General features: G+C 46.5%; 1 protein-coding gene across 1 annotated transcript in view; it reads right to left on the reverse strand.

The window, feature by feature from the left end:
• Window positions 1-14,227, reverse strand: part of LOC144486375 (uncharacterized) — a 54,131-nt gene extending 39,904 nt beyond the window's left edge. The window contains exons 1-2 of the mRNA XM_078204410.1: window positions 14,180-14,227; window positions 10,931-11,195 (exon numbers count right to left, since the gene is read on the reverse strand). Of these exons, the coding sequence (XP_078060536.1) occupies window positions 10,931-11,195; window positions 14,180-14,227 (313 nt within the window). The remainder of the gene's footprint in view (window positions 1-10,930; window positions 11,196-14,179) is intronic.
• Between the last annotated feature and the right edge of the window lie 1,677 nt (window positions 14,228-15,904).

Genomic DNA, 15,904 nt, shown 5'->3' on the forward strand with positions numbered 1-15,904 from the left:
ACAACGTACTAAACTTTGGGGAAAGAGCAGGAGAGAGTCAGATTAATTGAATAGTTCTACCCAAAAGCCAGCACAGACACAATAGGCAAAATGGCCTCCTTCTGGCCTGTATCATTCAATGGCTGTATTGACTTCAATAGCCCATATTAATAGCCGAATAAAATAACTGGATTAAGTACACTTGTAGCAAATTATGGCAGTCCCTCAGAGGTGTAGGTGGAGAAGGTATGCAAGGATAGGCTGACGCTTCATGTGGGTGGGATAATTAAAAGAGACAGATAAGAACTATTAAGATCAAGACTTGTGTCCTCTTGAAATGATAAAATTACAACAGATGCTCTGTTTTACATCCTGTGGTACTCTTGCTCCTTCCCATAACAGCCTTGATTTAGACTCATTTCCTCACCCTTTCAACGCTTGCAATTAGATTATAATCCTTGCTTTGTATGGAGGAAACTTTGTCACCCAAGAGTCCACTGTACAGATGAGATCTTGCTGCTCATATGGAACGTAAATGTTCATGACATCATTTCAGCTTACTTACAGATCAAAAATAAACAAAAGATGTGGATATATGAAAATAAGAAAAGATGACACACTGAAATCACATCGCAATTGGGTCTCCTACTGTCCTTGGCTCCCAGGACTGTACCCCACCTTACAGAGACATTACAAGCTTTGCTGAGCCAGACTTTCTTTCCCCCCCCATGTTTAACAGGCATCCTCTAAAACTTACTTCTATTTTTTGAACTTTGACCTAGGTAAGCGATGAAAACAAGGATGATAACATAGGTACACGCAGAATCATTTGGGACTCAGACTGAAGGACAGTGGTGAGGGTGACTTTTAACTATGCCCCTCAATGAATGGTCACATAGTTATGTAATTCCCCAGCCATTGATTCCATCCTCTGCCCTGGCCACGATCCCACACTGAACCAGACTCTTTGCAAACTTGGCACCTTATCTGAACTGAGCTTCCAATACCGTCTTCTTTGATCACCAGGACAACCTGCTTCCTTCCACCACTGTAAACATCACCTGTCTCTGCTCCACCTAGACCCACCTGCAGCTACTTACACAAAAACAGAAAATGTTGGAAAAACTCAGCAGGTCTGGCAAGATTTGTGGAGAGGAGAAAATAGAGTTTCCGCCGGGGATTCGCCCCAGCACAGCTGCCAGCAAGAACAGAGAATTTGGCGCTCAGCCAAAACTCCAGTCATTGTGGCCAGAGTCTCTGCAATTTCCTCCCTTACTTCGCATCTTAACTTAGAGAATGCACCTCAATGGTTTGAGTCCATATGACTTCTTCAGAAGAGCTGCTGCTGAAGTAATCTCCCATACCTTTGTTACCTCTGGATGGGACCGTGACTGGGCAGCCTTGGCTACCCTCCATAAACCGCAGCTCAACCAAAGTTCCTGTGCTCATTGATCTACGTTGGCTCCTGATCTACCGCCAACACTATTTTAAAATTCTCATCCCTTTGTTCCAATCCTTACATGGCCTTGCTCCTCCTGATCTCTGCAAGCTCCACCATCCCTAAAACCTTCCGACTCTGATCTCTTGCACAAGCTCAATTTCCTTCTCACCAAAACCGTTTTTAGTGCCTTCAACCATCTAAGGCAGGCTTGTCCAAAGTACAAATGCGTCTCCCTTCCTCTCCCCACCCCTCCCCCCACCCCCAGCGAAAAGGTTGGATAAGCCTGATCCAGGACCTAAAGTCTGGGATCCATCCCATAAACCTCCACACCTTTAATACACTTCTGAAAACCTCCGTCTCTGACCCAGTACTTGTCCCTTGTTCTACTATCCTCTTTGGGTCAGTAGCAATGCTTGTCTGGATTACGCTTCTGTGAAACATCCTGGGACTTCTACTATGTGGAAGGTGCTTTATCAATGCAAGTTATGAGGTTATGAAGTTTGCAGTTGGGATACAAGATTTAAGTTGGTTTGAATTATTTAGTCAGCAGCTCCTCTCCTCCACGCACCCTCCAAATCACAGCGAGGTTGTAACTTTGTGCAGTTGATGACACTGGGATCAGACAACCTTACTTTTATTGATCAATTTTAAAAATCTTCAGGGGCTTTAGAAATATTTTTCTGCCCAGAGGCTGCAGCAAACAATAATTCACTTGTATCTGGTAAACTTCCTTTAACATAAGAACATAAGAACTCGGAGCAGGAGTAGGCCATCTGGCCCCTCGAGCCTGCTCTGCCATTCAATAAGATCATGGCTGATCTTTTCGTGGACTCAGCTCCACTTACCCGCCCGCTCCCCATAACCCTTAATTCCTTTACTGTTCAAAAATCTATCTATCCTTGCCTTAAAAACATTCAATGAGGTCGCCTCAACTGCTTCACTGGGCAGGGAATTCCACAGATTCACAACCCTTTGTGTGAAGAAGTTCCTCCTCAACTCAGTTGTTTGGTATGATGCTGTTTTCTATTAGTTTTTACCCCTCTAAATGGGGGGTCTTTTGTTAGATTATTTCTAAATCAGATCCAGTGTGATTGGCCAGTTGAAGAGGTCAACTGGCCTCGGCATGTTCAGGTATCTTGAGCTGTGTCCAGAACCATTCCCAATAATTACTCTAAAGCACATCCAAAATGAAGATGCTGTCATTCTGAAATAAGATCAGAACATGCTGGCAATACTCAGCAGGCCTGGCAGCAAAGAAACATAGAAAATAGAAGTAGGAATGGGTATACATACCCTGCCTGCGAATTCGGAGGAGGACCTGAGCAAGTATGATGTGGAGAGAGAGAAAAAAATTAGACACTTTCTCCCATCTAACTGGAGCGTGAGGAGGGTGGGAGGAAGAGAGACACTTCCATTCGGGAGAAGGGGCAACCAGTGTAACAGGAAGACCCCAAGAAGCCACACAGCACTGAGCTCTAACCTGCCCTGACTGGATAAAACAATCCTCAATTGCTCATAATATCATCACAACATTTGGGTGGCACAGTGGTTGGCACTGCTGCCTCACAATGCTGGGGACCCACAGGTTCGATTCCCGGCTTGGGTCACTGTCTGTGTGGAGTTTGCACATTCTCCCCGTGTCTGCGTGGGTTTCCTCCGGGTGCTCCGGTTTCCTCCCACAGTCCAAAGATGTGTGGGTTAGGTGGATTGGCCATGCTAAATTGCCCCTTGGTGTCTGGGGACTAGCTGGGGTAAATACATGAGGTTATGGGGATAGGGCCTGGGTGGGATTGTGGTCGGTGCAGACTCGATGGGCCGAATGGCCTCCTTCTGCACTGTAGGATTCTATGAACACTGCTCAGAATGAGCTGTATTAGACAGCCAGTAACTTATTAGTTACTCTGTAACTTAGCCAGCAAAAATAAAACAATAACTCATGTGGGGCAATGCTGGGGGTGCTGATGGTGGTCTCACAAGCTGCTGAACTGGCTGACAAAGCCTTCTGAAAGTCTGCAACAAGAGCAAAAAAAAAATACAAGGCAACTGTTGCCGAACTTGGACTAAAAAATATATATTTAACGGTCACTTCCCAAGACCTGGATCGAGTAATTAAAAAACTGCAACTCCACCGAAGTCATAAAACAAGAACCAGGGATTGTAACAGCAAACAGTCTTGCTTTGAGTGCCTACGGTCCCTGGAAGGACTTTTCTGGTCCATTGTTGGGGAACATTTGCCAGATCTGACCTGCTGTGCCCTCTCAGCCAATGGAGCCCGGAAAGTCAGTGAGAAATGGCCAAGTTTAGGGAAAATGCAGCAGTGGAGAGCCGTCCTGGTTAATGATTGGCTAGAAGCGATGGAGCTGGGTTGAGAAACATGAAAAAAAGGTGTTAACAAGGCTGCCCTGTGATGTCACTGCGATCTGCTGACTCAAGGTCATTGCTGAAGGCCCACATCATTCAATCACCCTTTGACACGCTCCTTCCAGTAATTCCTGCAAACCTGGTTTAGTCAGTAGTTTCATCCTGGAGCAGTATGGGAGCACTTCTAACTGGCAATAAAGTGAGACTGACCTTTTACAAACTGCTGATGGGCAGGGTCCTATCAAGCATGGACAGGGCCCTGCAGGTGAATATATGTAACTTCCAGCAACCATGAGGCATTGCAAGCTCAATTGATAATCTTAAATTGGCTGTTAGTGCAAGTCTTAGAGAGTGCCTTTGGTACATTGGCCTTTATAAATCGGAGTATCGAGTATAAAAGTTGGATGTTATGGTAAGGTTATATAAGGCATTGGTGAGGCCGAGTTTGGAGTATTGTGTACAGTTTTGGTCACCTAGTTACAGGAAGGATGTAAATAAGGTTGAAAGAGTGCAGAGAAGGTTCACAAGGATGTTGCCGGGACTTGAGAAGCTGAGTTACAGAGAGAGATTGAATAGGTTGGGACTTTATTCCCTGGAGCGTAGAAGATTGAGGGGAGATTTGATAGAGGTGTATAAGATTTTGATGGGTATAGATAGAGTGAATGCAAGCAGGCTTTTTCCGCTGAGGCTAGGGGAGAAAAAAACCAGAGGGCATGGGTTAAGGGTGAAAGGAGAAAAGTTTAAAGGGAATATTAGGGGGGGCTTCTTCACGCAGAGAGTGGTGGGAGTGTGGAATGAGCTGCCAGATAAAGTGGTAAATGCGGGGTCACTTTTAACATTTAAGAAAAGCTTGGACGGGTTCATGGATGAGAGGGGTGTGGAGGGATATGGTCCAAGTGCAGGTCAGTGGGACTAGGCATAAAATGGTTCGGCACAGACAAGAAGGGCCAAAAGGCCTGTTTCTGAGCTGTAATTTTCTATGGTTCTATGGTTCTTAGCATACTGTCCCATCGTGGAATAACATCTGCTGTTGGACTGAGTTTTGTGAGCACAGCCTAGTTGAGTTTGGTATGCACTCTGCCTGTTGCGAAGGGTCGCGCTCTTTGATATGATCCACTGGTCATTGGAATATTCAAAGCTACCTACCTGGCATCACTCTGGCACTCATATACCACATTATTACATACAATACGGTAGGCAGAAAATCTTGTTGGCTTGATGTGGAAAATAACAGTTGTGTTTCTTATTTTAAACTAAAGCTTGGGGGATAACTGTTCACTGATGCATTATTCATTGAACACCTTAACCAATCAGAGTTACATAGAAACATAGAAAATAGAAGCAGGAGAAGGCCATTTGACCATCGAAGCCGCTCCACCATTCATTATTATCATGGCTGATCCCATCGTCCCCCCATATCTTTTGATCTCTTTAGCCCCAAGAGCTATGTCTAATTTCTTCTTGCAATCACACAACGTTTTGGCCTCAACTACTTTCTGTGGGAGTGAATTCGACACATTCACCACCCTCTGGGTGAAGATATTTCTCCTCACCTCAGTCCTTAAAGATTTAACCCCTTATCCTCAAACTATGACTCCTCGTTCTGAACCCCTCCCACTATTACTTGCCAACCAATTAGTACCCTTTTTCTCATGCAATATCAATTGTTGTCAACTTAAATTTGGCATTACTGCATCTGCCCTGATGAGTGCAAGATGAAAAGCTTCAACAGCTTGTTACTTTTTCTCAGTGGGTGTTGCTGACAAGGCCATCCTTTATTGCCCATTCCTAGTTGCCCTTGATCTGAGTGGTTTGCTATGACATTTCAGAGTGAACCACATTGTTGTGAACTGCGTCCAGTTCTGGTCGCCACACTACCAGAAGGACGTGGAGGCTTTGGAGAGAGTACAGAGGAGGTTTACCAGGATGTTGCCTGGTATGGAGGGGCTTAGTTATGAAGAGAGATTGGGTAAACTGGGGTTGTTCTCACTGGAACGACGGAGGATGAGGGGAGACTTAATAGAGCTGTATAAAATTATGAAAGGCATAGATAGGGTGAACGGTGGGAAGCTTTTCCCCAGGTCGGTGGTGACGTTCACGAGGGGTCATAGGTTCAAGGTGAAGGGAGGGAGGTTTGACACGGATATCAGAAGGACATATTTTACACAGAGGGTGGTGGGGGCCTGGAATGCGCTGCCGGGCAAGGTGGTAGAGGCGGACACACTGGAAACGTTTAAGACTTATCTAGACAGCCACATGAACGGAGTGGGAATGGAGGGATACAAAAGAATGGTCTAGTTTGGACCAGGGAGCGGCATGGGCTTGGAGGGCCGAAGGGCCTGTTCCTGTGCTGTATTGTTCTTTCTCCTTTGTTCTTTGTTTGTTGGAGTTACATATCGGCTAGACCAGGTAAGGTTAGCAGATTCCTTTCCCTAAAGGACATTAGTGAACCAGATGGGTTTTTGCAACAAGTCAGTGATGGTTTTATGGTCATCATTCCAGATTTTTTGATTGAATTCAAATTTCACCATCTGCCGTGGTGGGATTTGAACCTCAGTTCCAGAGCGTTACTCTGGGTTTCTGGATTACTGGTCTAGTCACACTACCACTGCACCACCACCTTCCCAAAAAAGCCTATATTTGCAAAATGCCTTTATCCCAACCTTTCTTTAAAGGATGTTAATGGAATAAGAGTATAAAAGTACAGAAATACTGTTCCAACTGTATAGAGCTTGATAAGATCACATCTGGAGTACTGCGCACATTTTTAGTCCCCTTACTTGAGGAAGGATGTAAATGCATTGGAGGCAGTTGAGAAAAGGTTCACTCGATTGATTCCAGAGATGAGGAGCGTATCTTTCGAAGAAAGATTGGACCGTTTAGGCTTATACATGCAGGAGTTTAAAAAAATGAGGGGAGATCTCATTGAGGCATACAAGATGTGGAAGGGGATTGACAGGGTAGACGTAGAGTGGATGTTTCTCCTTGTTGGACATTCTAGAATGAGAGGTCATAGTTTTAGACTATGGGGTGGCAGATTTAAAACAGAAATAAGGAGGAATTTCTTCATTCAAAGGGTGGTGAATCTGTGGAATTCTCTACCCCAGAGCAGTGGACACTGGAACACTAAATAAATTTGAGATAGGTTTTTAATTAGCAGTGGGATGAAGGGTTATGGGAAGCGGACAGGAAAGTGAACATAGAACATAGAACAGTACAGCACAGAACAGGCCCTTCGGCCCACGATGTTGTGCCGAGCTTTATCTGAAACCAAGATCAAGCTATCCCACTCCCTATCATCCTGGTGTGCTCCATGTGCCTATCCAATAACCGCTTAAATGTTCCTAAAGTGTCTGACTCCACTATCACTGCAGGCAGTCCATTCCACACCCCAACCACTCTCTGCGTGAAGAACCTAAGATGAGGCTGAGATGAGATTGGCCATGGTCATATTGAATGGCGGGGCAGGCTCAAGGGGCTGAATGGCTACTCCTGCTCCTAGTTCTTATGCTCTTAAGGATGGGATAAAGGCATTTTGCAAATACAAGCTTTTTTCCTCAGTTGAGTTTTTATTTATGTTAACAAGCACAGTGATATTGTGATTGGAGTCTCATACAATGTTTGTTTATAAAGCTAGAGGGAGGACAGTGATATGGCATGTCGCAGTGCCAGCAACCTAGGAGAGAGGAGGATCTGGATGGGCTGTTCTTTCGGAAAGTCAGTGCAGACTCGATGGGCTGAATGGCCTCCTCCTGCACTTTAGGACTTGCGTAGACAGGACAGGACCAGACTGGGTCGATAGTGGCGCAGTCTGCCTTTTATAATGCTTGTTCATTCTCCCATGTGATGATTTGGTCCAGGTACCGGAGCCGGTGCCAGTGTAGCAGCCCCAATACCCTCAGCTCCACAAGTGAAATTTACCACAAATGCATCAGAAACAATTCAGTCGGTGCTTAAAGCAAATTACTGCGGATGCTGGAATCTGAAACCCAACGAGAAAACGCTGGGGAATCTCAGCGGGCCTGGCAGCATCCGCAACGAGAGAGAAAAGAGCTGACGTTTGGAGTCCAGGCTTTGACAAAGGGTCATCTGGGCTCCAAACGTCAGCTCTTTTCTCTCTTCACAGATGCTGCCAGACCCGCTGAGATTTTCCAGCATTTTCTCTTTTGGTTTCAGTCGGTGCTTAAAGCTCAGTTACTAAGTTAACCTGCATTCTCAACTATAAATTCGGATTCTTAGCCGCACGGTCCCCGTTTGAGCCACACCTTGACTGCGGTGTGGCAGGTGTGAAACTATAAAGCAGCTCCGACTTAATGCCAGGAGATTGAGTGACCCACACCAGCTCGTAGAAATCATAGAAACCCTACAGTGCAGAAGGAGGCCATTCGGCCCATCGAGTCTGCACCGACCACAATCCCACCCAGGCCCTACCCCCACATATTTTACCCGCTAATCCCTCTAACCTACGCATCCCAGGACTCTAAGGGGCAATTTTTTTAACCTGGCCAATCAACCTAACCCACACATCTTTGGACTGATTCCAAACCAATCCAAACAACAGATACCCGAGTACAGGCTGGAATGTATATAAATAGCCACTGATATGCTGTCTTTCTTCCCCCCCCCCCCCCCCCCCCCCCTCCCCCCTTAGCCACTCAGGAATGCCTATTAGTGCAAATCTTGCCACAGATTCAATCTACATTCACTAAGATAAAGGCAAAATACTGCGGATGCTGGAATCTGAAGCAAAAAAACCAGAAAATGCTGGAAAATCTCAGCAGGTCTGACAACCTCTGTGTGGGGAGAATAGAGTAAGAGTTTTAACAACACCAGGTTAAAGTCCAACAGGTTTATTTGGTAGCAAATACCATTAGCTTTCGGAGCGCTGCTCCTTTGAAGGAGCAGCGCTCCGAAAGCTAATGGTATTTGCTACCAAATAAACCTGTTGGGCTTTAACCTGGTGTTGTTAAAACTCTTACTGTGTTTACCCCAGTCCAACACCGGCATCTCCACATCACGGGGAGAATAGAGCCAACGTTTCTAATCTCGATGAATCTACATTCCTTGGGTTCCCAGATCGTGACACCCCCACCCCCCCCAAGTTAATTTGTAGTTTTATTAATGAAACACCCATATATATATATATACACAAAGCTCCACAACCCTTCCTCCAGCCACGGATCGAGCAGGTTAATTTCCCACTGCAACCCCCTTCTTGGGTGTTCGTGCAGACTCGCCTTGGTGGGGTGGGGGTAGGTGGTTCTGGCCTTGTTCGCACAATGGGAGCTGAAGGCTTTGCGGGGCAGAGCCGAGGGTCCATCCATTTAACCCAAACGTGTGCCCCAGTGTGGCACAAGACACCCCCTCAGTCACCACCTCCACCCCCCACCCCCAAGGACGATGGTCATGGAAATGCAAGTTTGGAAACAACTTGTTTCATTTCTTACTTTTATATATATATATATATATATACAAAACAACAGGTTGTATGAAATACAGGGGGGGCAGGTGGAGCTTTTTGTGTGTGTGGGGTGGGGGATGTGGGGACAGCGCCCTAAAGACAAGTATTGCAGCCACCGAATGGACGCAGAACCCAAAAATCATTAATCAGGAGTCACTCACAACGGGTGCATCTGGGGTGAGGAATTTTCCATCACCACTCACTTTTCTTCTCCCCACAAGTGTTCTGCTTGCCCAGCATTGGCAGAGGTATCCGCCCCACTATAACACCACCCTACCCACTTTAACACCACCCTACCCACTTTAACACCACCCTACCCACTTTAACACCACCCTACCCACTATAACACCACCCTACCCACTTTAACACCACCCTACCCACTTTAACACCACCCTACCCACTATAACACCACCCTACCCACTTTAACACCACCCTACCCACTATAACACCACCCTACCCACTTTAACACCACCCTACCCACTATAACACCACCCTACCCACTTTAACACCACCCTACCCACTTTAACACCACCCTACCCACTTTAACACCACCCTACCTACTTTAACACCACCCTACCCACTATAACACCACCCTACCCACTTTAACACCACCCTACCCACTTTAACACCACCCTACCCACTTTAACACCACCCTACCCACTTTAACACCACCCTACCCACTTTAACACCACCCTACCCACTTTAACACCACCCTACCCACTTTAACACCACCCTACCCACTATAACACCACCCTACCCACTATAACACCACCCTACCCACTTTAACACCACCCTACCCACTATAACACCACCCTACCCACTATAACACCACCCTACCCACTATAACACCACCCTACCCACTATAACACCACCCTACCCACTATAACACCACCCTACCCACTTTAACACCACCCTACCCACTATAACACCACCCTACCCACTTTAACACCACCCTACCCACTTTAACACCACCCTACCCACTTTAACACCACCCTACCCACTTTAACACCACCCTACCCACTTTAACACCACCCTACCCACTATAACACCACCCTACCCACTATAACACCACCCTACCCACTTTAATACCAACCTACTCCTCCTACAACTAAGGGAATGGTAACCCCCCACCCCCTCGTGTGGATCAGGCTGAGGGACACGAAATGAAGCCAATTCCTTCAGGAGCACAAAATCCCCCCCTCCCCTCAGTCTTGTATCCCCCCCCCCCCCCCTCTGGATTGCTCACACAACATTAACCCCCTTCTTTCTAACCGGCACCTTTCGCTATGATGCCTCGTTTGCCAGTTTGAACATTTCCTCCGGTTTCTGTTGATCTTTCACTCACAACCTTCAAAGGATTTAAAGTTTCAGGCCACACAAAGGAATAGGAGAGGGAGAGCTTTCCCAGAGTTTCTCAAAAGGTTCAGGACTGCTGCCCTCTACCTCTGATTTTCACCCCACATCTCCACAATTTGCTCCGAGTCCTGTTGTTTAAAATCCATTTAAAAATTAAGCTGCGGTCTTCACTTTTTGTTTCAGTGACCTAGTTCCAGGGGCCAACCTTCAGCCCACAGGTGAAATCACAAAGTCTCCCGCAACAATGAAGTTACCCGCCGGTCCGGATTAAAAAAGTCTCCCATCCCTGGCTTTTCTCAGCAATTTACTCCGGCGGGATTTAAAACTCTCACCTGCTCCAAGGCAGATCCCCAACAACAGAAGAGCGGAGATTTGGCGTCTTGGGTCCATGGCAGAAGAATCCGAGAGGGGGGAGAAAAGGTCGATTGAGATCAATGGGCGCTCACGGACCAGCTCCGAGGCAGAATGAGGAGACTCCGCCCGCAACAGGTACCAGAACACCTGGAGATCCCGCCCACACCTGTGATAAACCCCACTGGTTAACCTGGTGTCAGACTTCTTTACTGTATAAAGCCCGCCCACCGTTGGGACAAATACCTACAATGCAAGAAGCGACACCCAACAGAAAAAAACCCACCCATCTCTCACCTGCCACACTCGCCACCTCCCCCAACCCAACACATTCCATCGCTGAACATACTCTTGCCCGATTGGGATATAGCCCAGGAATGCATTTTGGAAGAAATAATGTAGGGAGGAGTTATACAATAAATGGCAGAGTCATCAGGAGTATAGAAACACAGAGGGACCTAGGTGTGCAAGTCCACAAATCCTTGAAGGTGGCAACACAGGTGGAGAAGGTGGTGAAGAAGGCATATGGTATGCTTGCCTTTATAGGACGGGGTATGGAGTATAAAAGCTGGAGTCTGATGATGCAGCTGTATAGAACGCTGGTTAGGCCACATTTGGAGTACTGCGTCCAGTTCTGGTCGCCGCACTACCAGAAGGACGTGGAGGCGTCCGGAGAGAGTGCAGAGAAGGTTTACCAGGATGTTGCCTGGTATGGAGGGTCTTAGCTATGAGGAGAGATTGGGTAGACTGGGGTTGTTCTCCTTGGAAAGACGGAGAATGAGGGGAGATCTAATAGAGGTGTACAAGATTATGAAGGGTATAGGTAGGGTGAACAGTGGGAAGCTTTTTCCCAGGTCGGAGGTGACGATCACGAGGGGTCACGGGCTCAAGGTGAGAGGGGCGAAGTATAACTCAGACATCAGAGGGATGTTTTTTACACAGAGGGTGGTGGGGGCCTGGAATGCGCTGCCAAGTAGGGTGGTGGAGGCAGGCACGCTGACATCGTTTAAGACTTACCTGGATAGTCACATGAGCAGCCTGGGAATGGAGGGATACAAACGATTGGTCTAGTTGGACCAAGGAGCGGCACAGGCTTGGAGGGCCGAAGGGCCTGTTTCCTATGCTGTACTGTTCTTTGTTCTTTGTTCTTTGAATGGAACCACTGCACCCAACCAGAACATACCACAGCTGGACTGCTCCAGAACTGCAACATACACCTGGACTGATCCAGAACTGCAACATACGCACACCTGGACTGCTCCAGAATGGCAACATACCCACAGCTGAACTGTTCCAGAACTGCAACATACACCTGGACTGATCCAGAACGGCAACATACACCTGGACTGATCCAGAACTGCAACACACACACACCTGGACTGATCTAGAACTACAACATACCCACACCTGGACTGATCTAGAACTGCAACATGCCCACACCTGGACTGATCCAGAACTGCAACATACCCACACCTGGACTGATCCAGAACTGCAACATACCCACACTTGGACTGCTCTAGAACTGCAACATACACCTGGACCGATCCAGAACTGCAACATACGCACACCTGGACTGATCCAGAACTGCAACATATGCACACCCTGACTGATCCAGAACTGCAACATACCTACAGCTGGTCAGATCCAGACTAGATAATACCCACACCTGGACTAATCCAGAACTGCAACACTCCCGCACATGGACAGACCCAAAATGGGAACTTCCCCACACCAGAATAGAACCAGAATGGGAATATATACACACCTGGCCTGACCCAGAATGAGAACATAGCTACACCTGGACTGAACCAGATTGGGAGCAAACCCACACCTGGACATTAAACGTGCTATCTAAATGGAAGTTACTTTGTAGCGTGCTACACTACAACTGTTGTAATGCTAAGGCCATTAGTTTATCCAACGTTTGAAGTATTTACTTCACTAAATAAAGAAACAAACAGAAGTTTAGAAGTGAAATTGAACACGAGCAGAGACACTAAAAGGCAGAAATGCGTGACCCATTGTTTAAAGGCTCCACTCTATATGTAGTTCAATTGTACAAAATAAAACTGAATCTTTCTAAAATTTGTTTTTGATTTTTTAAATTTGATTCATTATTGTCACATGTATTAGCACACAGTGAAAAGAATTTTCTCTTGCGCACTACACAGACAAAGCATACCGTTCATCGAGTACATAGACGAGAAGGAAAGGAGAGAGTGCAGAATGTCGTGTTACAGTCATAGCTAGGTGGGTAGAGAAAGATCAACTTAATGCGAGGTAGGTCCATTCAAAAGTCTGACAGCAGCAGGGAAGAAGCTGTTCTTGAGTCGGTTGGTACGTGACCTCAGACTTTTGTATCTTTTCCCCGATGGAAGAAGGTGGAAGAGAGAATGTCCGGGGTGTCAGGCACTTGGTATTATGGGCAGTAGAAGCACTTCTCACATTCTTACCCAAATTTGAAGGGTTGTCCTTGTCATTTTGTCAACTAAATTGTTAACCTAAGACTTCCAAAAATACAGAGGTGATTCTTGTCGAGATGAATGTTGGACACAATCATAGAAACCCTACAGTGCAGAAGGAGGCCATTCGGCCCATCGAGTCTGCACCGACCACAATCCCACCCAGGCCCTACCCCCACATATTTTACCCGCTAATCCCTCTAACCTACACATCCCAGGACTCTAAGGGGCAATTTTTAACCTGGCCAATCAACCTAACCCGCACATCTTTGGACTGTGGGAGGAAACCGGAGCACCCGGAGGAAACCCACGCAGACACGAGGAGAATGTGCAAACTCCACACAGACAGTGACCCGAGCCGGGAATCGAACCCAGGACCCTGGAGCTGTGAAGCAGCAGTGCTAACCACTGTGCTACCGTGCCGCCCAGGAGAACCTGTTGTTCTTTTTGAATAATCCCATGTGATCTTTTACATTGATTTGACACAGTAAGAAGCCTCACAACACCAGGTTAAAGTCCAACAGGTTCATTTGGTAGCAGAGCTTTCGGAGCGCTGCTCCTTCATCACCTGATGAAGGGACAGTGTTCCGAAAGCTCGTGCTACCAAATAAACCTGTTGGACTTTAACCTGATGTTGTGAGACTTCTTACTGCATCTCCACATCACATTGATTTGAGAAATAGATGAGAAATCTGTGCACTCTTCATCCAAAAGACAGCATGTCTGAGAATGTGGAACTCCCTTGGTTGCTGGAGGGAGTGAGAATACCTGCTCATAGTCCTTGGTTTTATCCACAATCTTCTCAGTCAGAGACATAGGGCAGTTAATTGAACTTGAAAATAACTTCATTTATTGGAGCCTACATATCTGCACAATCTACCTCTTCATATCAAAAAGCTTCTTTGACAGTACCTCCCAAATCTATAACCTCCACCACCTAGCAGGACAAGGGCAGTGGGCACAAGGGAACATATTCACCTCTATGTTCCCCTCCAACTCACACATCATCACAAACTGGACATATATCATCATCCCTTCACCATCACTGAATCAAAGTCCTGGAACACCCTATGCAGCAAAGATGGGGCTCCCTACTAGCTGGAGGACAGATGCAGTGCCCACTATCAGCTCCTGGACTGTACTGAATTAACCTCAGCTGTGATGAGGAAAGGGAGGGTTCTACAATAAGACCAGCAAGAACACAGGAGAGGACATTGAGCACAGATAACTTGCTTCCACCGGCCGGAATGATGAAAGCTGTGGGATTAAGATAGTACATACCAGAATGGCGAGCAGATGTCCTCAGCACCTGTACATACTCTTTCCAGCAAGTATCCTTGGAGAGTGATCAGGAGCCCTGGCTACTGTCTCTTCTGATGTGGAGATGCCGGCGTTGGACTAGGGTAAACATAGTAAGAAGTCTCACAACACCAGTTTAAAGTCCAACAGATTTATTTGGTAGCAAAAGCCACTAGCTTTCGGAACAGGCTGTTCCTTCGTCAGGTGGGTGGGAGTTCCGAAAGCCTGCTCTGAAAGCCTGTTCTGAAAGCTTGTGGCTTTTGCTACCAAATAAACCTGTTGGACTTTAACCTGGTGTTGTTAGACTCCTTACTGTCTCTTCTGCCACAGTAAGAGTTTTAACAACACCAGGTTAAAGTCCAACAGGTTTATTTGGTAGCAAATGCCATTAGCTTTCGTAGCGTTGCTCCTTCGTCAGATGGAGTGGATATCTCTTGATACCCCAGTCCAAGGACAGTGGACCCCAGTCCGGTGGATACCCCAGTCCAGTGGATACCCCAGTCCAACGCCGGCATCTCCACATCACATCTTCTGCCATACCCAGGCTGCAGAGGTCAGGTGTTGTTCTCACTGCTGCCCAATTGAAATCAGTTAGCTGAAGAGACACTACCTGGAAACTACCAGGTGTATGTGACTGGACTACATCAATACCCTGAGACTCCAGGGAAGTTTGTGTTGCTGGTATATAGTCCTGATGCTTTAATTGGGAAAAGCAGATTGATGGTACATTTTGTCCATGTTTTGTTTCAAGGTGAATAATTCAAAAACAATTTGTTTCAGTGTTCTGTTCTCACAGAGTGGAGCAGCTACAATGCCAACATCAAAGAAAGTGTCAACAGATCCGGTTCCTTGACACTTGGCTGTGAGCCATCCATGTTTCAAATGTGGAGTCACGTTTCGACAGAGCTGAGCAAGCCTCGGGAAATATGCTTTTGGCTCCCCCATGTGTTCATCCTAAACCTTACAGTCTTGGGCAGAGGACCAGCGATGAAAATAGAAAATGCTGGAAGTACTCAATAGATCTGACAAATTGAGGTCAATGACCCTTCATGAGACCTTTCATTATTGGCCCTGACGAAAGGTCATCAATGAAATGCTAACACTTTCTCTCCGCGTAGATGCTGCCAACACTGCTGAGTATTTCTAGCATTTTCTGACTTTATTTCAAATTTCCAGCACTGCAGAATTTTGTTT

The sequence above is a fragment of the Mustelus asterias genome, unplaced genomic scaffold (genome assembly GCF_964213995.1).
Source record: "Mustelus asterias unplaced genomic scaffold, sMusAst1.hap1.1 HAP1_SCAFFOLD_326, whole genome shotgun sequence".
NCBI lineage: Eukaryota > Metazoa > Chordata > Chondrichthyes > Carcharhiniformes > Triakidae > Mustelus > Mustelus asterias.